This window comes from Dasypus novemcinctus, chromosome 12 (assembly GCF_030445035.2).
Source record: "Dasypus novemcinctus isolate mDasNov1 chromosome 12, mDasNov1.1.hap2, whole genome shotgun sequence".
NCBI lineage: Eukaryota > Metazoa > Chordata > Mammalia > Cingulata > Dasypodidae > Dasypus > Dasypus novemcinctus.
Window position 1 is genome coordinate 78,251,643 of NC_080684.1, and position 22,593 is coordinate 78,274,235.

A 22,593-nucleotide genomic window follows, 5' to 3' on the forward strand; every position below is an offset into this window, starting at 1 on the left:
ATTTGCTGGTAGATAGAGTTGAAGCAGGAAAAGGAGGTAGGCTCCTTGTTTCTAGAGGCCTTGCCTTTAAAAGTGATTTTTAATGCCTTTTATTGGACCTGTCCCAACATCCCTTTCATGGTGGATGTTTATACTAGAAGCTCTAGAGAGGGCATATGATCTGGTCTGTGCTTGTGTGACAAAATGTTAGCAGAAGGTCAATATAAAAAATTTAAGGCTTTTCATTTCCTTTCAGGCAAGTTCCTCCAGCCTGAACCATCATATTTCTAATTTTCTTCCTTCCTTCCTCCCTTCTCCCTCCCCCTCTTTCTCACTCCATTCCCTCCTCCTCCGCCCTCCCCCACCGCCGTCTCCCTTCCCCCCCCCCCCCAGCAGGCATAAACACCCGGTAGTTTTAAGTCTCAATTTTCTAAATTTGCCTGAGGTGGTTTATGTAATTAAAAACCAAGGTGTGGTGAACAAACTTGAACAAATAGGATCCATCTCTCTCTCTCTCTTTCTCTCTCTCTCTCTCACTCTGTGTGTGTGTGTGTGTGTGTGTGTATGGAGGAAATTCTATTCTTTCAAGGAAAGAAAAGTCAGAGGAAAAACCAAGAGCAGGCATGCAAGCAACTTGAAATGATACAGCCTAGTGCCATGGCAGGGACAAGTTCAAAAAAAGGCCCCCAAATTCCTCTTAGGCTAAATGCTCAGAAACACAGCACCTCATGTAATAACCTAAAAGTTGGGTTTCACACCTCTAAGATTAGGATGTGTATCTAGAACATAAAGACATCCTGCCAGTTTCTTATACGTGAAATCATTATACTAACAAATGGGCTATGGGAAGTAATTCTTTGTTCTTTGCATGCTGGGAGGAAAATCCCCGTCTTTCCTCAAGTTTAAGCAAAGCCCCATACAGCCACACTCTTCTAGTACCATAAAGAGCCATCGTTCTCGATCAAGGCATCCGGGCTGGTGTTCAATGAGGCAACAGTAAGGCAAAATGCCCTAACATTAGCCGCCTCCCTATAGCATCAGGGAGGGGTTGGTAAACACATGGGACTCCAGTCTACCTGTGATGGCCAGGAATTCAAGTTCGCCAGGTAGAAGAGGAATTAAACCTATTGCTCTGCTAGTTTTCCTCCACTGAAAACGTTTAGACACGTTCGATTTTGTTGATGGAGAATCCCATGCCCTCACTCAGCTTGTGCAGTGTCAAGAGAACACTTTCAGAACACGTCGCCTGAGACTTTACAGGAGCGAGTGAAGGCTTGAGGATTCCAGCCCCAGGAAAGCTTACCACATGGGAGAAAGGACATTTGCTTCACTTTCAGGAAGAGATGAGAAAACCCAATAGCTCGTAGCGAGCGTGCTGAATTAGCAAGAGAAGTTCGACTTGTAATCAAAGTTAAGCGAGAAATGGTTTTTTGAACTCTTAAACCCAGGAAATGAGTCTGCCAATCTGCTGAATCTGAGCGATAGCATCCTGGCACCCTGGGAAATGGCGTTCTGACAAACACATTATTGCTCTCATGCTCATATCTATAAGAAAGTCTTTAAGATTATTAGAAATTCTTGAAAAAGCACAGATACATGCCTGCAGAAATTTTAATACTTCCATTATGATTTATTGAAGGTTTATGCCAGCCCCAGTCTGTCTTTTCCCTCCGTAGTTACTATTTGAGGACAATCATGTTTAATAAAATATTTCATATCTTACAGACCCCAAGCTCTCTCTAGCGAGAGTCTCTCATCTCTCTGCTTCCTTTAACACGGTCCTCTTCCCACCACCCCTCAGCTCATTCTGTTCCATTTAGTTTGTCCTTTCAGAAGATCCATTATCCCTGTAATTAAACAACCCACTGTCCCGATTAAGTCATTCTCTGTTACTTCAATTACATCCCATTGTTCATTAAATCCTGATGTTTGCACTTCAGCAATCTTGTTTTTAATACTCCTAACATTTGTGGAGAAACAGTGAAGTTAATTAACAATCCTTGAGCCTTTTTTTTTTCTTTTCCTCTCTGCCGTGGTGCAAATCATTTCCATTATGACTTGCAATAATACTGAAACCATTGCTAACTTCATAGTTATGTTCTGAGCTTCCCCATCAAAGAAGTAAAACCGTTTTTTATAAACATTTTAGGTAAGTCATTCCCTAGTTGACGGCAAGCAGTGGAAAATGAAAACTTAACTTTAAGTGGGCGCTTTAAATGACTTTCCTCTTCATACCCTTTTCTCACGACCATAGTCTTAGAATTAAGAGAATACTTTAGTTACCTAAATATGAAAGTTTTTCATACTCTCCTTTATGGCTCACATGTGACATTACTATTTCACTGTTAAGGATCCTTATTTATATTTGTGCCTTTCAGAGAATGGGGACTTTCGTAGCAAATCATGGTGGAGATAAAAGAGCATTTTCTAATTTGTCTTCTCTGGCATTTGCCAAAGTCAGCCTTCCATTTGAATTTACTATCATCTAGAGCAAGGGTCAGCAAACAGTAGCCTGCAGACCAAAGCTGGCCCACTGAGTATTTTTGTAAATAAAGTTTTATTGCAACACAGCCATGCCCATTCATTTATAAACTCTGACTGCTTTCCTGCTGCAACAGAAGTGTTGAGTAGTTATAGCAGAGACCGTATGGATGCCAAAGCCGCAAATATTTACTATCTGGCCCTTTACAGAAAGTTTGCCAAGCTTTAATCTAGATATTGACATAAAGAGAAAAATAGCCAGAATCCTCCTCCCACCAACCCCCAAAGCCTTGGCCTCTTGCCTGCCCTTCTCAGGACACAGCAATGGAAAGGCCTTACTTACCACTGTCCACAAATCTGAAACTTAAGAGGCTCTTTGCAAAAAAAAAAAAAAAAAAAGAGAGAGAGAGAAGAAGAAAGAAACCTACAAAACTGAAATACTCTTATTAAACCTAAAATGCTGATATCCATCATTTCAGCCTAGATCCAACAGCTCATTCTACTTGATTCTACAATGGCCAAATAAGAGCAAACGCTAGCAAGGATAGAAACATTTGTGAGAAACAAATTTGAGAAAATTCTCTCCATTAGCTTGATTTTTTTTGCTCAAAATGGAAAAAGTGCCCCCACCCCCATCCTATTATTCTGTTAGGGGAGCCAAAGCCCTTGGTCCAGGAAGCTTAGCGCTCTCGGTGTTTGATGAGGAAAAGAAAAGGAAGCGACAGGGAAAGTTGGATAGAAGAATGGGAGGTCAGGGAGAGCCTGAGAGGATGTCCCAGGGCCACGCACACCAGCTCGAGGAAACCTCAGATCAGAAGCTTTATCTGAGACCTGACCTTCTAACTCTCGGCTTGTGCTGCATCTGCAGAACTTCTGGAGCCGTGTTTCTTTCCTTTTTTCTTCTCTCTCTCGCTCTTCAATTCCACTTGGTACGAGAACCAGACTTTTCTACTGACCTTCACTTGACTCTGCAATGAAATTAGAAATGTATTTTATAGGTTTTATTTAATGAAAACAATGATTGGTCTCAGACCTTTTATAATAAAGTTGCTGGTTTGTAATCAATTCTTTTACAATGACTATTCTAGGCATTATAAGATATCACAGAAAAGATGCAGCAGCTTCCCTGCCCTTACTAGCTGGGAACGTGGCTGAGGCCCTGAAGAGGCAGCGGGCTCATCCTCGCGCGGTGTGACTCATCCTCCCCGCCTCCTGCAGCCTCATTTTCTCTGCCTCCTCAGTACCTGAAACCGGCAAATTGTGTGAAGTGACAATGGGTAAAACTGCTAGTGAAATAGGAACGTGGTTGTCGGTCCAGGTGCTGCCCAGTTTTATGCGGAAGAGGCGGGGTTTGAATTGTCTGGGGTTTGAATTGGATGCAGCCCCTTCGCTAACGAGCTGTGTGACCTTGGGAAAGTCACTCAACCTCTCTTAACTGCGGTGTCCTCATCTATAAGCAGGTGATTATAAAAGCCTGACCTTGTAAACTTGAGGGCAGAAAAATAGTCGTCAAGGTGCCTGACCATCGAGCCTGGCGCAGAGCAGGTGGTCCTAAGTGGTAATAGTGTTTCTTGCCTTAGGCCTTTTACTTATCAACTGCAGGATCTGCTAAGCGGAAAGTGTCCCCTTATGGTCATTTTTGGGTTATTTATTGATGATGGATGATGTGGGGGCATTGATTAGCTGAATCCATCATCATTTAAAGCATCTCTTAAATGCCTCTGTGCTTTGTCTTACTATTAAAAATGATGCACATAACCTCTGTATCGGGGAGTTTTTGCAAACTATGGCAGACAGCATCCTTCCAGACAGATGCAAAAGGCTACACCTGAACAACTGCCTGGAACGGGCAGGTGTGTGGCAAGGTTCACGAGAAGCCGCTGGTTCCAGCCTGGTCCCTTTACATCGTTCCCAAATAGCCTCGCCTTGGCAACAGGCAGCGTTCCCGAATCCGTTATATGATTTAGCTGCAAGAAACAAAGACACAAAGCCCCTGTGGCTTAAGTAGGAGGGAAGCTGCTTTGGCCCGCGCAGGAGATTCTAGGGTGGGTGGTCCAGGACTGGGGGGACCAGGCTCCTTCCCTCTTGTCCTCAGGCCACCTCGTGGTCTCGGGGGTCTTAGGCCTCCAGTCCTCCCTCTACACCAGGCGGCAGGAAGGGAAGGGGACGAAGGGGTCCCAGCCATCTTTCAAGGAAATGTCTACGCCCACCTAGTCTCACTGGCCAGAACTTAGTCATGTGGCCATACCCAGCAGCAGAGTCTAGAAAAGTGTCATTTTTCTCCCCTGAGTGAACACGTGCTCTGTGAAATTGGCCATGGGGGCATCCGCAGCTCTCCAAATCCAGTGAGTGCTGTGGGGTTCGGTGCCAGTTCAAGACAAGGCGGTTGAGCCTCCTCTGCCGGGTCGTGTGGGTCCAGCTTGTCTCCTCAGGAGCTTTACCGACCACCTCTGGCAGGCCGGGGCTGCCCTCTGGGGACGTGTCGTCGCGATGGGCCAGCTGGCCAGGCGGCTCAGGGCACGGACACAGCCTAGTTAGGAGTCCTCAGCTCTGTGATCACAGACACTCTCTGGCACTCAGTTTACCTGTTCAGTGAGGCTAAAGATAGTACCCACTTCACAGAGGAGTCGTGAGGATTAACTGTCTTAAGCAGGTGCTAAAAAACAATTCCTGGTACATGACAAGTGTTCAGTAAGTGTGGGCTATTATTATTATTACTATTAGTAAAAGCATTTGGCATTCTCGTCGCCACCTTTTTTCTAGTCCAGGGCTCCTCTCAGCTGCTGGGTGGAGGTTTTGGAAAGGCAAGCGTGTTTCTTTAAGCCCTCGCCCTCCCTTCTACCCAGAGGAAGTGGGATTCTTATCTAGACTTCCTGACCTGGTAGCCTGAGCGTATTGGTTTCCTTGGGTTGCCGTAACAAAGTACCACAAACTGGGTGGCTTTAAAAAACAAAAATGTATTCTCTGACTGCTCTGGATGCTGTGAGTTTGGAATCCAGGTGCTGGCGGGGCCATGCCCTCTGCGGGCTCTCGGGAGGAACCCTCCGCCTCTTCCTAGCTTTCCTGGCTCTGCCAGTCCTAGGCATTCCTTAGCCTGTAGCGGCTCCGCTCCATTCTCTGCCTCTGTGTGCCTCTGTGTTTCCCCTCCTCTTATAAGGACACTAGTCCTTGGATGTAGGGACTACCCTAATCCAGTATGACATCATTTAACTTAATTACATCGGCAAAGACCCTATTTCCAAATAGGGTCCCATTCTGAGGTGCTGGTAGATGTGAATTGGGAGGAAGCATCATTATTCAATTTACTGCACTGAATAAAAGATTGAAGCTTGCTGCTCACCAGTCCTATTGGAGACTGGAAACCAAATGTTTCCATGGGTCCAGAGGCCCCACTTGTATACTACAGCACATGAAACTCCTTTTCAGACCTGAATCAAATGCCTCTTCCTCCATGCAGCCCTCCCTGATTTCTGTTGCCTACAATGCCATGCACGCAATAGGTGCAAGGTAAATGGTATCAGTGAATGACTTTATCTGCCTCAGCATCCATAAAGCAAGCTCTCTCACTTGGGAGACATTCAGTTTGGGTGCATAAGTAAGAGAAAATCTAACTAATGGTGCCTGAAATAGTAAGAGCAGTGAACTGCATCCTAGAGCAGAAAGTCCGGAGGCTAGCAGCCCCACAGCCTTTCCATGTGCTCAGGAGTGCCAAGGATCTAGATCGCCTTCTCAGTGCTCCTCTTGGCTCTGCCCTCCTCGCCACAAGGTGGCTGCCATAGCTCCAATCACTACTCTCCCTTCTTGTTAGGGTAGTAAATCTTTCCTGCTATGTCTTGTTGGCCGGAACTGGCTTACATGACTAGCCCCTAGTATATGAGAAGGGAGTTACCACCAATCATGCTTCCCCATGGGGGCTGGGCCACTGCTGCCGCCAGCACCCCCAGCTGTCACCCCCAGCTTTGCTGACACCTACATGACAAGGAAAGAGGGGGTGGCCAGAGCAGTTCTTAGCAGGGGTGGGGGCAGCGGGGTTCTGAGGAAGAACCTCGCACGTTTTAGGGCACCTTGCCCTTTTGTGGGTATTGAAAGGTCGGTGCCCACGCTGAGTTTTCAAACCAGTATTTTCTTATTTTGAAGGGTAGGATCACTGCGAGCTTAGGCACAGAGCTAGATTGCCTGGTCTGTGCTATCTACTTGACCTCTCAGTGCCGCCGTTTCTCGTGAGGCAGAGAGTCTGCCTTCCGGGCTTGTCCCTGAGGTTAGTTTATGCACGCTGACACACGCGCACGCGTCGTTTAGGTGTTGGCACCTCTGAAGCCCTCCTAAGTTGCTATTATTGGGTTGCTTTACTTAGTGATCCTCTCACCCCTGGGAGACAGGAACAATAAGAAATGTTAGGCTCAGAGGAAGGAGGTGCCTTGCCCTCTCCCACGCTGCTCCCACAGAGCAGAAGGGGGAGATCTGCCCCAGGGCCCGGGGCCCCTGCCCTGCTGTCTTCTCTACTCAAGATGCCTTGTGGGGAGTGGATATGGCTTAAGCAGTTGGCTGCCTGCCTACCACACGGGAGGTCCCAGGTTTGGTTCCCAGTTGCCTCCTAAAGACAAGCAAGACAGCGAGCTGACATGACGGGCCGGCACAGTGAGCTGATGCAACGAAATGACTCAACGAGGAGACACAATGAGGAAACACAATGAAAGACACGCCAAGCGGGAATCGCAGGTGGCTCAAGCCAGTGGGTGCCTCCCTCCCACATGGGAGGCCCCGGGTTCGGCTCCCCGTACCTCCTAAAAAGAAGGCCAGCACAACGAACGGGCACAGAGAGCAGACAGTGAGCACAAATAACGATGGGGCGGTGGGGGGGGGGTGTAGAAATAAATAATTAAAATAAATCTTTAAAAAAAAATTCCTCGTGAGCATTTTCTGCACCTGCCGGTTCAATATTGTTCACAGGTGAGGCTTTTGTCTCTCAATTGTAGCATGACTTATCCGAGGGCGAGGACTTTGTCTGAAAGGTCTCCCCCAGCCCCCTGTCCCCAGCACCGAGTAGGGCCCAGAGAAGACTCTGGGTAAATGGGCTTTGATGGGGGGTGGGGGGTGGGGGGCATGAGAGATGGCAGGTCCATGGGGGAGGGTGTGGTTCTCCTCACTGGGGAGCTGTAGCTGACACCCACCTAACGACATGGCGGGGTGGGAGATGGGGGGTGGGAGGTGGCCGCCCCCAGTGGACAGCAGGGCCAGCGCGTGCTCTCCTGGCTGTGGGTCAGGGGGCGGCTGAGCGGGGAGCAGACGCCGAGAGCCCCGACTACACTTCCACCTCGGGAAGCTGCTGTCTGCACACAAAGGGTTAGCAGCATAAAAAAGGAACACAAATCAATTTGTGTCTGAATTTGCTGTCAGTATTCCCTGTGGACTCTCTAAAATGCCATTTTACCTTTTTCCCCACCCATCTCACTGTGGAGGCAGTAGCAGATTTACATTATTTTACATCCTGTTAAGATTTTTTTTTCCCCTCCTGGTTATGTTTTTAAGAACATTTATTGCCTATAAAGAGGTGTTTTTGTTAAAGACAATAGTGCCTGTTAGGTAGTAACAGAATGTTATTTGGCAAATACCATAAAATTATTAAACTAGCTGGAATGGCTGGGGCTCCAATTAAAAGGTGCTTTTCATTCATTTTTATCTTTGAAAACCCCTTGTGAAATAGCTTAACCACCGTTACTCCCCACCATAAGGAGACAGGCTTGTCGAGAAATCTGGCGAGACACAAGCAAGTCTGTTCAGGCAGTGAATGGCACGTCGAGCATTTACCCTCCCAGAAGCGCGACTTGCCTTGGGAATCCTGCTCAGGAAAGATGGGCTTCTGGGTGCTCAGGAGGGTTCCTGGGCTCCCGTCGGGTCAGAGGAGCCAGGGCTGGCCAGCGGTCGGGTGCTGGGCTTGCCAGGGTGGTAGGGCGAGGGGCGCACAGCCGCGTGGGCCACGTGCCAGCTCCACACTCAGGCAAATCTGGTTTCAAGTCCTGGCTCTGCCACTTACGAGCTGTGCAAGTGACAGCCCCTCTGTGCCTCCGTTTCCTCTCTCTATGATGGGGAAAAGGGCACAACCTCCAGGACATTGGAGAATTAAAAGAAGCGTGTCTTGTAAAGTGTTTGGCAGAATGTCTGGCCCCAGGGGCCTCGGTAAATAAAGGGAGGGTGGGAGAGAGGATCCTGGCACGAGGCCGCGCACTGGCTCCTTCTGGACGGCCTGCCCGATTCTAGTTATCCTCGCACAGCTCTTCCCTGCCATTCTTTGCCATCCAGTACTGCATGGTTCGTGAGCAGAGAGGCTTCGGGCACCCTTTCTAGCGTGTGCTGTCCCAGAGCACAGGTGTGAGAGCAGACGGGGCACGGCTGGCTGTCTGCTCCAGGAGGAAGGAAACTTGACCACGATTACAGGTTAACCTCAGAGTTGAGATTCCACTGATGTAGAGTTCTGATCATTTAGTTCGGGACAGGACTGACGTTTACCTTTGCATAACTGCACTCAGGATTGCAGGTGCACCATGTAAAGGCATCACAGAAAAGCCATGCCCCTAGTAACCTTCCCTGAGTTTCGGAAGCCCCATTTCCAGGTCAGCAGTGCGCAGGCGTCCCTCGTGAGAGCTCACGACGCGATTCTGACCCAGACACCCTTCTGATTGCTACCAGGGTGAATGCATTTCATCGTCACAGGAGCCCTGTCAGTTCCTGTTTATAGTAGATTCCTAGGGCTGGTAATTAAGTACCACAAACCTGGTGGCTCAAAACCACAGAAGTGCATTGTCTCACAGTTCTGGAGGCTGGAAGTTCAAAGTCAAGGTGTTGGTAAGGATGTGCCCCCCTGCGACCTGGAGAGGGGACTCCCCCTCTTCTGAGCCCTGGTGGTTCGCCGGCATCCCTGGCGTTCTTCGGCTTGGAGATGCTTCTGTGCAATCTCCACCTCCGTGGTGACACGACGTGCTCCCCCGCTGTCAGATTAGCACGCACCCTAATCCAGTTTGATCATTTTAACCTCTTCAAAGACCCTATTTCCAAATAAGGTCACATCCATGGGACCAGGCATTAGGCGTTGAACCTATCTTTATGGGGGACACAATTCAATCCGTAACGCGGTCATTATTCCCACCGTGTGTGTGAGAAGACTGAGAGCCGGAGCGTTACCCAGGCGGCCAGCAGGGGGCTCGGAATGAACCCAGGAGTCCGACTGCAGAGCCCAGGATCCGCCCCGCCAAGCTCGCTGGCAACCTCCTCCTCCCTCTGTGGAGACTCTGTGCACGTAGCCGAGCGTTCTGGCCGTTCCACACGGGCTGAGTCGATTTCCCAAGGAAGCCATATGCTCCTCCTCCTCCTCCTCCTCCTCCCCCTCATCATAGAGCACTTTCCAGCAGCCCGGCCCTGGGCTAAGCCCCAAAGGGACTTGCTCATTTAATCTCCGTAACAACCCCAGAAGGCGGGCATCACTTTAGGTAGCCCTAAGGACCCAGGTCCTCTCAGTTATTTGTATTTTTGTTTCTTCATAGTCCCATTAACTGATCATTTTACATTCCCTCATTACAGTCAGGCTCAAAGTCATTAAATATTTGTGCATTTCACCTCAAACCCAAGCCCCTCCAAGTCCAAGGTATCTTAGACTCTAAAATTGTATATTATTTATACTAATACACACTCTGCTGAAATACTCTCAGCTCTTCCCTGAATCAATTCCCCTGAGGATCTGTACTAGGTAAACCTTTGTTATTTTAGATGTTTGTTTGTCCTTAGATGAAGTAAACCTGAAATTGCTTTTAAATTTGTTTTGAAATCCCCACTTCTGTTTTGTTTTGTTTTTAACATGTTCACAGAGGCCTTTCTTCCCCCATTTGTGTGGTTCTATGGTTTTGCTGCACGGGGAGAATGTTAACTGACAAAATGTTAAGTAATGGCACTGAAATGTAAAGTAATTAATGCAAGAATACTAGTACAGGATGGAGAGCTCAGTGTTTTAATGAGGGCTTGGAAAACTGTCTGACTGGAGATTTGAAAGTGCAGGGGGAGACGAGTGTTACTGAAATTAATGCTGCATATTAAGAAGTGACCTCTGTGTGTGATCAATATGGGGACCTTGTAACCTTTCCTGTCACCTGGAACTTCACTTCTGGGACTCTGTGGTCCTGTTAATAAAAAAGATAATCACCAGTCTGCTCTCCTCACTTACTGTGGAACCTTTCCAATTTTTTTTTTCTTTGAGAATGCAATTAGAAATCGCCATTTTTGGAATATTTGTGTGTATGCCTTTTACTCTCAGATATATATATTCAATGATATATTTATACAATAAAATATATTTATTGTGCAATATCCTATTATACAATAAGGAGTTTAATTTTCTGTTTTCCTCTCTGTATCCCTGGAAAGAATGGATTATGGAAAAAAGATTAATGTAGTATAAAATGAGATGGCGCTGGCTAATGCGCTGTCAGAGGTATTAGTAGGTGCCACCAAGGGTTGCGTGTTTTATGACTGCCTTTCGGATTGCAGTGATCGCACAGACTTGGAAATCTCTTTGTACTCTTGCAGGCATTAAACGTCATCTTTGAAAAAATCCCGGAAAACGAGAGTGCAGACGTCTGTCGGAATATCTCAGTCAACGTTCTTGATTGTGATACTATAGGCCAAGCCAAAGAAAAGATTTTCCAAGCGTTCTTAAGCAAAAATGGCTCTCCTTATGGACTTCAGCTCAATGAAATTGGTCTTGGTAAGGCAATGCAGGAGTCATTCTATCCCAATCCCCTGGCGAGCATCCATCCTGCCTTCCTGCCCTGTCTGCCCTCAGCAGCTTCTCTTTGCCCCCGTTGTTCTCTGGATGGAGTGTTTAGGAGCAGAGCGACTGTACTGCTTCAGGGTCCTGATGTTTCCTAGGAAGCATATCCTCCAAAGATATTTTTCAAAACATTATGTTTGTAAATCAGATTCATGAGGTAGCTGACCCCGAGGCCAAATGGATTCACCTTGCATCAACAAGTACAGAAAGGTGTAAGCCCAGTGCCCTGTGTTATGTGTTTCGTCTCGCGTTGGCATTTGATTTGTTTGTTGTGATACTGAGTGTGTGATTAGTGGGCGTCACAGAGTCTGGGTGTTAACTCCAGCAAGCTAGAAAGGTCATCTTCCTCTCTGCTAATCACATTAAGTATATTCTCCATCCTTCCCCAACACAGAGCAGCATCTGCTATGGATTCATTTTTCAGGCTCTTTTGGTCGACTGCAAAGGAAAGCATATGCACAAACAAGCTAACAGGGTTCCACTTCACTCAAATGTTCATCAACATTTTAAAGTCAAGCTCCATGCAGGCCTCCTAGGAGACTGTCGTGGGATTTCATAGCAGATAATGGGACAGGAAAGAAGAGTAAAATGGCAGCAGTGACAGCATAACAAGGTTCATTTACCCTCAGGGTGCAGTTATCGGCCTCCACTAAGCAGGCAATTAAAATCACCCTGCCCAGCCCTCCAGGTCAAACCTCCTGCTAAAAAACAGAAACCTGGGGTCAGGGTCTGAGGAGTGTGGGTGAAACCAGAGAAATGTAGGGTGACTCACGACCTAGCATCAAAGAGAGCAGGACCACTAAGGCATATCTCTTCTGCCAATCTTCGGTTTCCTTCCGTTGGATGGGCTGGTGGGCAGCCGGAAGACCATTTTTGCTGATTTGGTTAGATTTAGAGTTAAAGGGGCAGCCCCAGCCAGGAAACCATGACCCTACCCCAGACCATCAACTTCCTTGCCCTGAGCATCTATCTTGCAAAGTGACTGCAAAAGAGATGGGCACACCCAGCCCAACAGCCCCAGGGGCAGCAGCGCACCAGCCTCCTGCCCATGACAAGTCAGTAGCGGTGTCCTCACACTTGTTTTTGGGTTTGTGCCAATTAGGTGTTCCTTGCCTCCCAGTGCACGAAGGCAGGGGACAGAGCAAGGAATGGCATCAAGTTGTGGCCTGACAGTAAATGGGAGCAGAGCATGCCAGCTGCGCCAGGCTTCTGCGTGTCTGCTGCTCAGCCAAGCTACCTTCAAGGCTGGTGGTCTTAGAAAACGAAGGCAAATCTTAAAAGCCAGCCGTGAATTGTAGAAGTAGCTCTGCACATGCTTTTTTTAGCAGACATTCCCAAACAGAGGCAAAAGGGGCAGGAAGTATCATCATAAGGGGTGCCAGCCCACCTGGGACACTAGGAGATGGTGGTGTCTGACTTGAAGGGGGAAGGACCTGCCAGTTCAGGGCGACGGCACCACTCAGCTTCAGCCAAGCGGTACCATGTGGGCCTGCAGGCTCAGCGTTACCGGATCTTCTGTTTTTTTTCAAGAGAAATCAAAACGTTATGTGCAATCTCCTAGTCTTTAAATGTTGTCACTGACTTGATATTAAAATTTAAACAAACAAATAAATAAAAAACAGTGTGAGTGCAGGCCCCCCCAAGTGAGAAAAAAAAACACATTTCTTTTTCTGACCCCAGGACACACACAGGCAACCTCTGCAAGAGCTTGAACTCTGGTGGTTGTATATTCCCACACCAGTGTGTTACACTCACACGAATCTACAGGAGATGGCTCATACTGTGCCTCTGTGAACCTGTGCACACATGCATGCCTGAGTATGCAGATTTGCTTTTCAGATTTTTAGAAGAGTTTAGTCCCTCTGAGACATGTTTTTTTTGTGTGTGTTTTCATGGCTTTTACTTTCAGTATTAGCCTCAGAGTAGAAGCTTCAGGGGAAAGTGGGTCTAGAAGTTAGAGACCTAACACCCACCCCCACCTCTGCCCAGAAAGCAGAACAATTCTCAGGCTACAGTCTGGCTGATACAGCGCCACACCTTCCAATGGATGTTTACCACTTTCCTGAAGTTGTGTTTATTCATAAATAGCATCTGTGAAAGTGACAGGGTAGCATTTAAAATCACTCATAATTTTAAGCGGGAACAAATGACTTTCTTTTCAGAGCTTCAGGTGGGCACACGACAAAAAGAACTGTTGGATATCGACGGCTCCTCTGTGATTCTTGAGGATGGAATAACCAAGCTGAACACCATCGGCCACTACGAGGTAAGACCCGTATGCAGCCCACTCGGTCTCCCTCCTCGTCCTCCCGGCTATTGGGATCAGACTGTTTCCAGCACCAGGCAATTTCTAAAAATCCAGGAACCCCTACCTGTTTCCTGGAATAGTTGCCGGTCACTTGTTTCCGAGGTGGAAGTATTCTTTCATTGCTCGTTCAGAAGGGCCTGTCAGTCTGACTCCCGGGGTACACCCTTCTTGGAAGGCTGTGGTTTTCCTGTCGCCTGGTCAGTCTCCATCCTGCAGTTTAGGCCAGGAGCATCTCCTTTGGGGGATTCTCTGGCCTTGAGAAAGGATGTTCCTGAGCAAAGCCCGAGGTTTTCACTTAGCTTGAAGCGGAGCGCCGGACGTGTGGACGCCTGCGAAGCCCACGGGAGCCCCGAGGCCTGTCCCCTCCTCGCGAAGGCCCTGACAGGATTCCCCACAGACCTCCGTAGCCTGTGGTGGGCCCTTTTTTCCTGAAGAAGTTCTAAGTTTCCTGCTTGTTCACAGGCTCCAGCAGTCTCCCCCGTGGCCCCCCAGCCTTATGCTTGTTGACTGCCGCCTTTGGTGAGAGGCGCCGTCTTCTTGGCGATCCGAGCGCTGGGGAAGCCTGCAGCTTCCCTGGCTCCTGGGCTCCTGGGATTCATTCAGCCGCATTGTCCAGAGCTTTGTGCTGAGAGCTGGGGATCCAAGAGAAAGGAACAAAACCCAGTTCCATGACCTCACAGAGCCTACAACCCAGGGAGGGGAGGGAGAGGTGGAGGAGGGCAAGGAAAGAGGCGCCATTAGTACTGTGGCGTGGCGCACCCGAGAAGATTCCCGAAGGAAGCTCGCACTAAGCTGAGACCTAAGAAGGAGCGGAACTCGGGTGCACTGGGTTGGGGTGCCAGCATGCAAGCGTCCCGCAGGGGAGGGAGAGCATGTGTGCTTGTTAGCAGAGAGACTTTTAGACTGGCTAAGATTTGGCGGGTGGGCAGGGCAGTGGAATGAGCACGTGCCCTGTGCCAGGTCCTCTCCTTAGCATTTCCCTCTGGTTTGGCTCATTTAATCTTGTAGCAGTTCAGTGAAGTAGGTAGTTATTAGCCTCACTTTATAGATGGGTAAACTGAGGCTCAGGAAGTTCAGCAACAGCTAGTCAGTGGCAGAGCCAAGACAGTTGAGCTTCAGAGTCCATGGCTTAGGCAGTGCACGCTGTGGCTTCTCAGGGGAAGGCCAGGGAAGTGGGGGAGGGAGGCCGGAAGGCGAGGGGCAGGTCTTTCAGGGCCTCGCCAGCTCCTTGCAGAGTGTTAATTTTATCCCAGGAACAGTGGGAAGCCACATTGGGCAGGGGGGGTCTTAAGCAGAAGAGATTTGTGTCTCAGAAAATGACAGTGGCTGAGCATGGATTTAAGCAGTGAAAGCTGGACATAGGGAGACCCGTTAGAAGCTGTCAAAGAATTTCAGGTGAGGACGGTTGCTATCCAGAAATAACGCGGTGGCTTTGGAGATGGAGACGAGTGGATGGACTTGTAAGATGTTCAGGAGGTGGATGCCACAAGCGGTGAGGATCAGAGAGAAGCTGGGGTGAGGGAGGGGTCGAGGATGGCACCTGGGGCAGGTGCGTTGGCAGGTGCAGAGATCTGGGTGCTTTTCTGCAGATGGAGGAGGGGGAAGAGGGGCGGCTGTCTGGACCACTTGCAGAGTAAGGGCCTCCTGTGTTTTGTGGCTAAGAAGCCCCAAGGAGATACGTACCAAGAAGGCCTTTGGCCCCTGCCCACTCAGGAAGCAGCTGAGGCTGTTCCTTGAGCAGAGCCTTCTGGACATCAGGCAGGAACAGAGAACACCTGGCTCCTGGGCTTGGCTGAGTGGGGCTTGGGTGCCCCTGAGTGCAAGCTGACCTGCAGCCTTTGCTGGGGGGTCCTAATAGAGAAAACCCCCAATTAGCTCTTTGTTCCGGAAGCTCAGACTTTCCAACCTTGGAATCATCTCCCTGAGAGCAGAAGTTGTGAGCTTTTGGAATTGTAAAAATCCCTAGGAAACCCGGGGCATCAGCGGGCTGCACTTGGAGAGATGCTAACTGATTAGGAGGTGGGTGGTGGAGGTGCTGGCGGTGGAGGTGCTGGGAGAGGGGCTCGCTGTGGCGTCGGTGTGAGTGAGGACCTCAGACCCGCGGGCAGCCTCCTCTTCCGTGTCTGGGTAGCAGGCTTGTTTCAGCAAGTTCCACGGGACATGCCTTAGATTCCTAGGGCAGCCGTAACAAAGTACCACAAACTGGATGGCTTAAAAAAGCAGAAATCAACCGTCTCACAGTTCTGGAGGCCGAAAGTCCTCAATCCAGGTGTCAGAAGACTCTGTTCCAGCCTTTCTCCCGGCCTCTCTCCCGGCCTCTCTCCCGGCCTCTGGCGGTGGCGGCAGCCTTGGCCTTCCCTGGCTTGGGGTGTAACTCAGTCTGTGCCTCTGCATCATAGGGCCATCTCCACCTCTGTGCCACAGGGCCATCTCCACCTCTGTGTCACAGGGCCATCTCCACCTCTGCCTGGGCTGCTGCTTCTTTCCTGCAAGGACACCTGTCATCTTGGCTTCGGGTCACCCGCCTCACTTTATTTTTTAATTTTTAAATTTTTATTTATTATTTATTTCTCTCCCCTTCCCCCCTGCCCCAGTAGTCTGTGTCTATTTGCTGCATCTTCTTCTTTGTCCACTTCTGTTGTCAGCGGCACGGGAATCTGTGTTTCTTTTTGCTGTGTCATCTTGCTGTGTCAGCTCTCCGTGTGTGCGGCACCATTCCTGGGCAGGCTGCACTTTCTTTCATGCTGGGTGGCTCTTCTTATGGGTGCACTCCTTGCGCGTGGGGCTCCCCTACGCAGGGGACACCCCTGCATGGCACGGCACTCCTTGCATACACTGTGCATGGACCAGCTCCACACGGGTCAAGGAGGCCCGGGGCTTGAACCGTGGACCTCCCATGTGGTAGACGGACGCCCTAACCACTGGGCCAAGTCCGCTTCCCTACCCGCCTCACTTTAACTTAACTAATTCCATTTGAATGCCGCGGTTTCCAAGGAGGTCACTTTCACAGGTACTGAGGGTTAGGACTTCAGCATAGCTTGTGGGGGACATACTTCAGCCCCCACACAGGACACCAACCACGAGTACCCACCTCTGGTGGCCCGGCCGTGCCGGGGAGAGCTGTGCCTCATGCAGCTTCTCAGTATCCCCACAACCAAGTGACCCAGAGGAGGGGGTGTGGCCACTCATTCCCATTAATAGGGAAGCAGGAGCCACCACAGCTGTCCACAAGGCAAGACGAAGGCCTGTCGGGAGAGAGAGGACATCAGTCTTCACTGGAGACGGCGGCTGTGCTAGACACCTATCTGCTTAAAGATGATAATGAAATTAATCCAGCCTGTAGTCACTTCCCGTCCAAATGATTTATTGGCCTCATACCCCAGCGTTGCCGCGTGGTGGTAATAAATGACACGGCTAGGACATGAGGGCTTAAAGGATTCTCCTTATGTTTAAAAAGCCTAAGCTATGAGGCACATAAATGCAGAGAGCTTGAAGGAAACTGGGGAGGTCGCGGGGCCTGCAGCTCTGGAGGCCTGGGCCTCCCACACCCCTGCTGCTAAAATCTGGCTCGGAGAGATGCCTCCACCACCCCTCAGCCACCTAAACCTACACTCGATTCAGCAGAGCCCCCGCAGACTCAAAACATGGAGTAATTTGACAGCGCTGGGCTGAAGTTTACTTATGCCTTTCCATTAAAGACAAAATCTTTCCTCAAGCACTTGCATTTCCCTCCAAAGAGACAAGATGCTAATTATCACTCTTATTCATTTGCTGAAGCGCCCTAGTTTGAGTCACTGTACGTGCTTGAAAGCAAAAACGATATTTCATTTAAAAATAGGGTCTAATTCGGAGTTTTAAGTGATTCAGACTCACCTCCCTCCAATTAGTCCAAATTAGTTATGTTTTAAAGTTAATCTTTAGTGACGGCCAGTTCCTCCTACTATCTAAACAAAGTCCCTGCTGCTGGAGTGTGTAAGCCTATCTCTTCTTGGTCTGTCCTTAGGGGAAATAAAGCATAGCTGGGCTCTTCCAAACGATTTGCTCTCTGTATATTTGAACAACGGTGTCTAGAGGGGATCTGAGGGCACAGCAAAAACACAGCGTCTCACGGGCCAGGTGCAGCCGCCAGAGCCCCAAACTGCCTGTGCTAAGGCGTCCTCACCAGACCCGGGCTGTCAGAGTCCTGGCTTCCGACGATGGTAACAATGGCAACCAGTGCCCGGCTCTGTTGACGTGCATTAATTCGATTAATTTCCACGGCAATCCTACAAGGCAGGTATTTTGATTGCCCCCACTGAGGAGGCTTCAATCTCATTCTGTCCTGTGCAGACAAGGGGTTAAGCAGGACGACCAAACCCATAGAGCCAGAGGCATCTTTCTCTCCTGTAATTAAATCCTCTCCCCGCGCCTCCTTAACTAGGGGCCCCGTGCACACTTACTATTAAGGGGACGGCGCTTGTGTTCTGGGAGACCACTTCTGCGTGTGTACGGAGTGGAGGGTGAGGAGGGCGTGATGCTCACCCCGTGGAACTGTGGCCGGAGGGCTTCTCTGGGGTCCAGGCGTTCTCCCCCTCTCCTGCGCTCCAGTGTGACCTTCGGCAGGACTGTGTCGCACCCACAGCCCACGGGGAGTAGCAGGCCCTGTGAAGGACAGGCGTTTTGTCAGCAGGACATTTCCTCTGCAGATCCCACCTCTCATCTCGAGCCACGAGGTTCTGAGAAAAGATTTACCCACTGTGCCCTGGAGGCCTTTCCCCTTCGGGTGGACGCTAATGCACAGTGGTCACCGCTGACACCAAATGTGTCCTGCAAATGGCATTTAAAGCTCACAGGAATGTCTCAAAGGGTCTGTTGACTGTGGTCCTTCCAGTCTGAGGTGTTGTCTGTGGTAGTAAAAGGAAGGGATTGGACCATCTCTGAAGGTCCCTCCCTGCGTGGAGGTCTTTAGGGACTAATTTAAACGTATTGGGCAAACACAGGCAGTGCTTCTTGTGTGGGGGGCACTGCTCTAAGAGCTTGACACAGGGGTTGGCTCCTTTAATCCTCTTAATGGCCCCTGAGGTGGGTGCTGTCACTGCTGCCCCATGCTGCGCAGAGAGGTTAAGAAACTTGCCCGGCCTTGGGGCGTCAGTGAGGAGAGCTCAGGGGGGACAGCCGGAGAGCAGTTTTGATGCTTGGCTGCTGTGACAATGCCGGTTTTACAAAATTCCTTTTTCACCTAATGCCATTTTAGCAGAAGAGGTGGTTTCAGGATACCATTTGCATGTGGTGATTTGTATTTTTGTGTTTCCAGATTAAAAGAAAAGTTTTTACATTTCAGACAATGATTTTACATAAAATTCTTAGGCTAAAATTTCAATTTTCCTCTTAGGTAAATCACATGAAATTGCAAATAGTTGACTGTTTTTCGACCTATAGAAATGGTAGTTTCGTAGAACTTAATCTTATATTTCTAGAAAAATCTATTTTTATCAAGTTATCTCCACTTCAGGCATAAACTTAGCATTTTACCATAAAGAAATCTCACTTCTACTTGCAAATAGTTTGGAAGGTGTATAGCGTGTTTATTTCAGGAGTGACTTTAAATTGTTGACATGGGTCCATTTCCCTCTGCGTGGTCACAGCGCCTAATTGGATCATGGAAAAGTCATCTCTGCCACCTTCCAGCCGGGGCTGCCATCACTGGGTGTCGCCTTTTTGAATCCTGGGGCACTGCGAGAGGCTGGAGGGAATTTAATCTGAAGTTGCTCTGTGTACCGGTTCTGCTCTGGGCTGGAGAAACATTCCCCCTGCAGATCCACCTAGTGACATTAATCTTTCTTGGATTTAATTTGGTTTTCATCCCTAAAGTAGGGGCCCAGAGGACGCTCCCAGCCGCACAGGAGCGCAGGAGAATTAATGAGTCACTTGTAGGAAAGCATTGGAGCTCCTCGGATGGAACAAAAAGCATCATGTTTTTAACACTTTGGATCCTGCGCCACTTTCCAAAAAGGCGTTTCTGTCCTCAACTCTGCAGCAGTTGACTTGTGCAAATTAGAAACGGAGACCTCCTCCCACCCCACCCCCCCAAAAGAACATCTGTAAATAAACTATTTTTCTGGCTTTATAATGGCGGTGAAGTGTCACATCGGGGGAAAATGTTCCAGCCCTAGAGCAGCTGTAAAAGTTAGAAATATGCTCACACACATACACACTCAAACACAACACACACACACCCACTAATAAAATGCTTTTACGCTTGCTCTCGGGAGATAATTTCGGAGTAAAATTTCCTTGGTACAAGCTGCAGCTATGCTGTCTTAATGCCTGAGCACTGCGCCAGCAGAGTCGTTGCCAACTCTTGAAAAGACATTTGAACTTTTGGCAGCGCTCCCTATCGGAAGACCCATCCGTGGTGTTTGTGATTATAGAGTGAGGGTGCTTGCTTTTGGCAAAACAAAGCATCTGACAGTAGCGGAGTATTGGCTCAACACTCAACAGGATCCATTGGGGATTCATTCTTTGACAATTACCCAGAATGAATCACCAGCTTCCTTTTATAAAAAGATATTTATTGGCTTAGAAACAGAGTGTAGCCAGCTCTTTCTGGGCAGGAATTTTGTAACTATGTTCAAACATTCTCATAAACTCAGGGTCTGAGTATTGCTAAGGGGGTGTCTGCACAGAGCGCTTACTTTAATTGCATCAAGTATGGAGAAGCATTGAAAAATCAGCCAGAAAACAATGACTGGCTCAGGGGAAAAGGAGAGGATGACTGGTATTAACAGCAAAGTCAAAGAGCTCCACAGGAGTTAAGACTCCCCAATCGAGACACTCTGCAGAGGCCGGATGGCTCCAGCCGGCCCCTGCCCGGACTCCCCCTTCTCCCAAGATGTCATGGACACCAGCGGTTGGAGGCCTCTGGCTGAAACTCAGCAACTGGCTGGACACAGCTGGCTGTACAGCTGTGCTCCACGGCCTCGCAAGGGCTGCCTTTTGCTCTGTGTTTCTTCCTCTGTGGGTGCAACATGAAGGAGATTAGGCTTTCACTCTTCCGTGCTTGCTTGGCAGGCTCATGCATTCTGATAACCAACATGCAGCAGGCCAGAAGAGAGATTCTAGGCTTCTACTTTTATCCAGACTAGGAAAGGCCTGGTCCAAATTAGTAGTATTAGAATTCAGAACAGCCTTGGAGCTTTAGAGTGGAGGGAAAAGTCATTTACCTGATAATGTTCGCGAATGACAGCATACACCCTACAGCCACGATCTCAGAATGAAACCTGGTATTTGTAGTTTCCTGACCTGCCTTCTTGTCAGTGTTTCTTTGTTTCATATTTTGGTGGACTATCCCTCAGAACAATTTCCTCCTCCAGGTGAAAGACGCCTCCACCTGCCTGATTGTCTCTTCTTACCTGGTTATTTCCAGGGGCCACAGGGTGTTGGGAGGGAGACTCCTGAGGGCCATTTGGCCTTGGGTGCTTCTGTTCCTGAAATGCCTCAGGTGACACCTCTTGACATTATCTCCAACAGAGGCTGTGCATAGCATCGCCTTAGGGTGTGAGTGCGCTAAAAAGTTTGCCAAATGTTTAAAATCTATGGCAATTGTTTAACAGTTCTATTGAGATACACTTTACATATTATAAAGTTAACCTGTTTAAAGTGTACATTTTAAATGGCTTTCAGTAGATGTGCGGAGTTAACATTGCCATCACTCCAAAAAGGAATCTTGTACTCCCTGGCAGTCACTCCTCATTCTCCCCACCTCTGCTTAAATTTAGGGAACCACTAATCTACTTCCTGTCTGTATAAATTGTCCCGTTCTGGATATTTCGTATAAATGGGATCATATGCTATAGGGTCTTACGTGGCTGGCTTTTTTCACTTAGCATAATGTTTTGAGGTTCATCCATCTGGTAACATGTTTCAGAACTTCATTCCTTTTATTGTTTGGCAGTTCTTTGTAGTATATTCCTATGATGGACACAGTAAAAAAGAAACAAAATAACCTGCTGGAATCCACAACATGGAAGAACATCACAGATGAACATCACAGATTGCAACTAAGAACCAGATGACACAACTGTAGGATTCCATTCATAGGAAGTTCAAGAACAGGCAAAACCAATCAATGGTGATGGAAATCAGATGGGGGTGGGGTGGTTAGGGGCTGAGTGGGGATATATGGGAACTTCTAGAGAACTCAAAATATTTTATATCTTAATCTCAGCAGTTGATGACACAGATAGAGACTTCCATGAGCATTCATTGAGCAGGACTTAACATTAGTGAACATCAAGCACGTCCCTGGATGTTACACTTGAATGAAAGAGTTTTAATAAGAACTGTATATGCAATTTTTATGTTTTATAAGCGTTTTAAGAGATGATATATGTACAGAAAAGAACAAATCTTAAATGTACTGTTGGATGAATTAGCACAGAGCGATCACACCTGTAATTCCCACTCAGGTCGAGAAATAGAATATTACCAGCAGCTTAGAAGCCCCCACCTGGCCCCTCTTTTTAGCTTTCTTTAAATGAAACTATATAGTATGCATTATTTTGTGTCTGGCTTTTTTCCCTCTCTCAACATTATAATTGTGAGATTCGTCCGTGTTGTATAGAGCAGTAGTTTGTTCATTTTCGTTGCTTTATAATATTCTTTTGGATGACTGTATGCCTAATTATTTATTCATTCTAATGTCAATGGATATTTGGGTTCTTTCCAGTATAGGGCAAGTATGAAAAGTTTACTACCAGGACTTGGACTTAATCCTATTGGTATATACCTAGATGTGAAATTGCTCTGTCATAGGATATCTACCAGCTTTGTATAAACAATTTTTGAGGGAAGTGGACTTGGCCCAATGGATAGGGTGTCTTCCTACCACATGGGAGGTCCGTGGTTCAAACCCCGGGCCTCCTTGACCCGTGTGGAGCTGGCCCATGTGCAGTACCGATGCACGCAAGGAGTGCTCTGCCACGCAGGAGTGTCCCCCACGTAGGGGAGCCCCACGCGTAAGGAGTGC

At 48.3% G+C, this 22,593-nt stretch overlaps 1 protein-coding gene across 3 annotated transcripts in view; it reads left to right on the forward strand.

The window, feature by feature from the left end:
- The window catches only part of PLXNC1 (plexin C1), a 137,014-nt gene that overhangs the window by 100,536 nt on the left and 13,885 nt on the right, over nucleotides 1-22,593 (forward strand). For 2 of the 3 annotated variants that reach the window (XM_058308540.2, XM_058308539.2), the window contains exons 22-23: nucleotides 11,035-11,212; nucleotides 13,441-13,544. In XM_058308540.2, the coding sequence (XP_058164523.2) occupies nucleotides 11,035-11,212; nucleotides 13,441-13,544 (282 nt within the window). Of the gene's footprint in view, nucleotides 1-11,034; nucleotides 11,213-13,440; nucleotides 13,545-19,436; nucleotides 19,567-22,593 lie in introns of those variants that run through there. The other variant, XM_058308541.2, reaches the window with a different exon arrangement.